Genomic DNA, 5,818 nt, shown 5'->3' on the forward strand with positions numbered 1-5,818 from the left:
GGCAATAGGCGGCGGCGGCGGCACCGGCCCCGCGGAGCAGTGAGCGCCCCTTGCCTGGGGTATGCGGGGGAGTTTAAACGTCCCGCGTTGGACCGGGATTGGCCGGTTCCGCCCACCCAACCCGCTCCTCCTTCCCGCCAGGCACCGCCCCGTCGGGCCGTGACAGCCCCCCTTCTCCCCCGCGGCTGCTCCCGGTGCCCTCCCGCGCCACTCGCTCACGTACGGCCCCGCTTCCCCTTCGCACGGCCTCCGTGTTTCGGGGGAGAAAGATTCAGGGATGAGGAAATAACTGTGCGCGCCGTGCCGCGGCTCTGCCTTTGCCCCCCAGCGAAAGGCTGCCCGGCAGCACAGCTGCTGTGGACAGAACGGGCCAGGCAGGAAGAGCTGTGACCTCACACTCTAATTTAAGCCCCAGCCGCAGGGTACTTTGCACATCACCGACTGCCCCCAGCTTCACGCACAGGACTATTTAAAAAAAAAACAGAGAACCAACTCCCGCGCAAGTCTGGGCAGGGCTGTGTTAAACCGGAAAACCCTTCATAAAGAAAAAAACTTTATTACCTAATCCAAGTACGGACAAATACTTCACTGAAAAAGTGTTGTGAGGCTGGGGGAAAATGTACAAACAAACCAGAAACCAAGCTACAAGCACGCCTGAAAACTTGCTTCAGAAACTGCTTTCGAGATATTTAATAGTCCTGAAAAGAGGCAGAAATGAGCTAAGAACACGTACTCATATTTAAGTGTTTAACGACCGAGTATAACTGTATATACTGAGCACAAGCTGTTAACCGAGCCCTCCACACTTAAAAATCAAGTAGCTACATTTTATCGAAGTACTTTCTATGAATACAAAAATAAACAAGCTATTTACCTACCTCCCAAAAAAACCCAGTAATTCAGCCCTTCTATTTGAAAAAATTGGTGGCTCTTAAAAGAGCCTTTGAGTTAAAACTGACAATCTTAGACTCTCTACTTGGAGCTGGTGTACTTGGTGACAGCCTTGGTGCCCTCAGAGACAGCGTGCTTTGCCAGCTCGCCGGGCAGCAGGAGCCGCACGGCCGTCTGGATCTCCCGCGAGGGGATGGTGGAGCGCTTGTTGTAGTGCGCCAGCCGAGAGGCCTCGCCGGCGATGCGCTCGAAGATGTCGTTGACGAACGAGTTCATGATGCCCATGGCCTTGGACGAGATGCCCGTGTCGGGGTGCACCTGCTTCAGCACCTTGTACACATAGATCGAGTAGCTCTCCTTACGGCTCTTCTTGCGCTTCTTGTCACCTTTCTTTTGCGTCTTGGTGACGGCTTTTTTAGAGCCCTTCTTGGGCGCGGGGGCGGACTTGGCCGGCTCAGGCATAGCGCGAACTCCCAGTTTGCTCTGCAACACCGAAGTGAGAGAGAGTGCGATTGCTCCCTTTTTTATAGGGACCCTATGCAAATCTCTGGCCTCAACTGTCAGCGCTTCTACTGGATAACAGAGCAAGTGACGTCACCTTTCTTATGTAATTGGTCCTTTTTAAAGCCTACGTTACTATTGGTTAATAATGCGAATCCTATCAGCCAATCACAATAAGCTCTTTCAATCACCCGGTTCGGTAGCGAAGCTTGGTCCCTGCGGCCCGGCCTGGCCGCCCCACCAGGCTCACGGCGGAGCGTCTGGGCTCACCCGTCTCCTGCAGCTGCCTGCTCGGGCGGATTTGTACGTGCAAAGTGTAGTTACGGGTAATTTCTCCAGAAAATAAAACTAGATGAAGTTGCCACAGCCGCGGGTTAAATGTAAAAAGGAAAAAATACAACCAGAAAAGATACAGATGTCTGGAATACTAAACTTTGTTAATTATGTTTGAAATTAATTTTTCTGGCCCACAGAACGTGGCTTGTTTTTCAGTACTTTAAATGAGATGGAAGTTCTGATTTAATTTCTAAGTTGAAGGAATGTGGACTTCTTTTGGGATTTAACAAACACTGTGTTAATTTGTTTAAGTCAAACCCAAGATATTCCTAGTAAGAAAAAGAAATTGTACAGTTAAGAATCAGAAATTCTGTCTGTTTGCTTGTTGACTTAATTGTGCAATTAGAAACAACAATTGTGTAAACAGACTAAAATTATTTCTTGGTATTCGGAATTCTGATGTGCTAATATTTTGTATACAACATAAACTTGTTTAATATAATATTAGCCTTTATGTTTAGAAAAAGGGTAATAATTTTTTTCTTATTAAAATGTTGTGTAGCAATGTTATAAATTACAATTATAAATTAATTCATCAATAAAGTAGAACGCTATAATCCACTTTTAAAAGGATTAAGTTAATTTGTGGTTGAATGATGCTAGGACCGGGTAACTTAGTACCCCATAGCCAGTGCTATAATGATGTTACTTCCTTTTGGAATCCTTTAGGGCCATTCAAAGTCTAGACTTTATTGGCATCAGAGGAGACAGATGGCATGGGTCTATACAAGAAACCTACCTGACATAGGTAAATGTAGTTTAAGGTGGGTGAGACTGATAAAATCACAACAAACTAATTTTTCAAGGAGATTTGTAAGGATAGTGAGAAAGATTCTCGATACTGGTTCAAGCAATAAAAAGATCTGTCACCTTACCAGGCTGGTTTTCCTTCTGCTTTTTTTTCTTTTTATCTTGTTGGGCAGAATTCTGGATGCACAAAGATTTCTGGCCTATGTCCAAAATAGTGCTGTCTGAAGAAAGGAAGCCAGGTGAAGGAAGTGTAGGATCTTTCTTCTTCCTTGCAAGTAAGACTTGATTGCAAGTGCTTCTGCTACGTTTAACACCTAAACTGGGGAGACAAAAGCAGCCATCCATGTTGAGGAGAGCAGCTTCATGCTGCCTCTGTGATGCTGCAGCTCTTTGGTTTCATGTCCATTCCATCCCCAGCTCTGCTCCCTCACATCAGGAAAAGGGACAGAGTGGGTGCTCATCCACCTCCATCTGCTCTGCCTCCCCCCCAGCTGCCAGCAGCAGCTCAATCAGCTTGGAGAAAATCTGGTAAGGCAGGAAGGAGGGAGCTGTATCTGCCTTTCAAGGAGAAGAAAAGTAGTTCTCTCTTTTTCAGCAAAGCAAGAAGATAAGCCAGTGGCCCATCTCTAAACATTTAACTCCCCACATATGCTGTGAACCTGATGACTTTCTTTTGGCATAAACATTATCTGAAAAAGCAGTTCACTAAGAACACCTCTGCCTGGTAACAGAAGTTCTCTCTTGAACATCTGTAGAAGTCCACAACTTGACATGTCACTCCTAGACACTGTGGTGTAGAATCTCTAGTTTTGTCTTCACACTAGCAGCCAAAGGCTGTTGCTTTTGTTACACTGCTCTGAAAGAGAAAATGTAGAATAACACAGGGCAATCTCAGTAAAGTCCATAGATCCAGAGAGCAAAGGCATTCAAAACAAAACCAACAAAAATCAAACACAAAAACCCCCGAGCTTCTGCAAACACCCTGAGGCCACGTAAATCCTTTTAAGTCTATTGATCCATTCCATACAAAAGTTATTTAGTTCTAAATAACTTTTGTAAAGATCAGCTATATGGTAGAAAGTCATCCTCCATCGAGGAAAGGTGGCTACTCTGAACTGAAGACCTGCAGCATGTTTTCAGCCTTCCAGCTGAAAAATGCCTTAAAAAAACCCCACAGAACCCAAATCCAACCCAACTAAATAAACAAACAAAAAAAGCAGCAGCTGAATATTAACTGAAGACCAGTCAGTCCTTATGTAGTGTGGTTGTGTGTGCTGCTCCTTCACAAAAAGGTACAACCAGAGTGTGCTAAAGGCAAAAAAACTGGGGAGAGGAGTAGGGAGAGGGTTAGGAGATGTTTATAAAGGGAACTCAAGCCATTGTAAAGAACTGATTGTGGAAACCTTATCAGTAATGGCAGAAGAGTAAGTTTATTCCATTGTTTAGGCAGCATATATGGAAAAGGAATCCAGATATTCATATTTGTCTCAAAAATCTAAAATAACCATATTCACTAAAGGAAATGGATGGGAATCTGATAATGTCTAGTCACTTATCATCTGTCTTATTTCAACAACAATGTAGTTTCCAGTGACTGAACAAGGCTTAGGAGCATCCAAAAGAAATAATTCTTCAAAATAGTGAAATCTAAGTCTGATGGGAGTGAACAGAAAAAAGTCTTCAAGAACTGCTCCAGAACAACTCAAGGATGTCAGAGCTTCAAGGAGGCACAGGCCTATTGTACATTACCAAACAGCATGAACTTTGTGAGTCTGTCTTTTCCCCTGGTTGGTGTATTTCTTCCAGGTGAGTACGTTGTGATACAGGCTGTCAGCTTTCTCCTGTTCAGGTAACTGCTCCAGATGGAAATTTCCAGGAGGCAATGGGAAGACATAAAAGCAAATCTGCTGTTAGTGTTTTGCCACTATAGCTCCTAGGTGAGCACTGCATAGATTTTTCTGGAAAAAAAATAAAATAAAAAAAAAAAAATTTCTTATTCTGAAATCTCCAGTTAGAAATATATTTTTTTCCTCTCTGTGCTTATTGCCTAAATACAGCTTAAAAAAAATTGAATTTATGAATAGCATCTTGGATATTATTATCCCACTTTCTGCAGTCTCTTCAGTCAGAAATGCTGGAGGATTGCTTACCTGATGAGGGAAAGTCAGACACCCGTGTATTATCTTGGGCTTACAGAGTACACCTTGCCAAAGCCAAAGGCTCCTGAAAAACAAACCAACAAAAAACAAGCAGAGACAAAAAGACAGACTTTTAAAAGTAGTAGTATAAATGTTGCAGATTTAGATTTTTTTTCTGAACATTATTTCATTTTAGTTTGGTGTATCCCTCTGTGTGGAATATAAAGAAAAGAACCAAGGAGAAGTCCCAAGAGAAGTTGCAGAACAACTAGACCATCAACAGGAAGACATTCAGCACATACTATTTGGGGTTATTAGAAATATATTGATAAGGCACAGCTGCCTAACAGCTGTGATTACCTCGGGAAATTTCTAAAATGCATGATGCACCTTAGAATCACATTTGAGAAGTCTGGTTTTAGGGTTATGGGTAGCTAGTGTAGATCTCTTACATTTTGAGATTGAAATATTAAACATAATTGTATTATATGCGGCATACTTTGAGATCTATTGCTGCAAGTTTTCTAGCTTTGTAAATTGCAGAGTGTCCTTAAAATCTGAAGGCCTTACAACTACTTAGAGAAACAGTAAGTATATGGGTCACATTTCTAAAGCATAAAATAACTGTGCTGAAAAAAACACATGATGAAAGGAAAGGGTGAAGGGGGGAGATGAAGATACCATGCATTTTCTGAAATAAGTGATGTCTGGAAACTTGAGATTTCTAAAAATAATTAAGAGGAGGCAACTCATTAAAATGATATTTTCTTCCCTCCAAGTGCAGATGTAGACTACAGTTTATAAAAAGAATATGTTTTATATCCAAAATTATGTGAAAAAAAAACCCCCAGCAAAAGAAGTACTTTGAGACATTGAAAGACCATGAAAATGAACAAACATGCCACATTTTTAAAAACATCTGAAGCAACCTAAGACTTTTTCCAGGGGTACATTTAAAAGATACACAAAGAGCACCTCAGTTTCATAAACACAAAAAAGCTGCGATGTCATGCAGTTCAGAGACCTGGGAAATATAACTTACACCCCTACGAAAAAAAAAATGTAGCCTGCACAGGATCCCCCCAAAAATACCCCCCCCCAATGGATTAATAACTTTATTGAGCATTCGTTATAAAACACGGGGTTTACTTGAGCACAGAGACCATCACGCGCCCCCGGATGCCTCCGGCCGGGCCCTTTGT

At 42.5% G+C, this 5,818-nt stretch overlaps 1 protein-coding gene across 1 annotated transcript; it reads right to left on the bottom strand.

Moving 5' to 3' along the window:
* Positions 1-856: 856 nt before the first annotated feature.
* LOC104519652 (histone H2B 1/2/3/4/6) lies at positions 857-1,353 on the bottom strand. Its single transcript, XM_010162865.2, has one exon. It carries the CDS (start codon positions 1,351-1,353, stop codon positions 973-975), a length of 381 nt encoding a protein of 126 aa, XP_010161167.1. The 3' UTR covers positions 857-972.
* Positions 1,354-5,818: the final 4,465 nt, after the last annotated feature.

The sequence above is a fragment of the Antrostomus carolinensis genome, unplaced genomic scaffold (assembly GCF_000700745.2).
Source record: "Antrostomus carolinensis isolate BGI_N321 unplaced genomic scaffold, ASM70074v2 scaffold45982, whole genome shotgun sequence".
In the NCBI taxonomy this organism is placed as follows: Eukaryota; Metazoa; Chordata; class Aves; order Caprimulgiformes; family Caprimulgidae; genus Antrostomus; species Antrostomus carolinensis.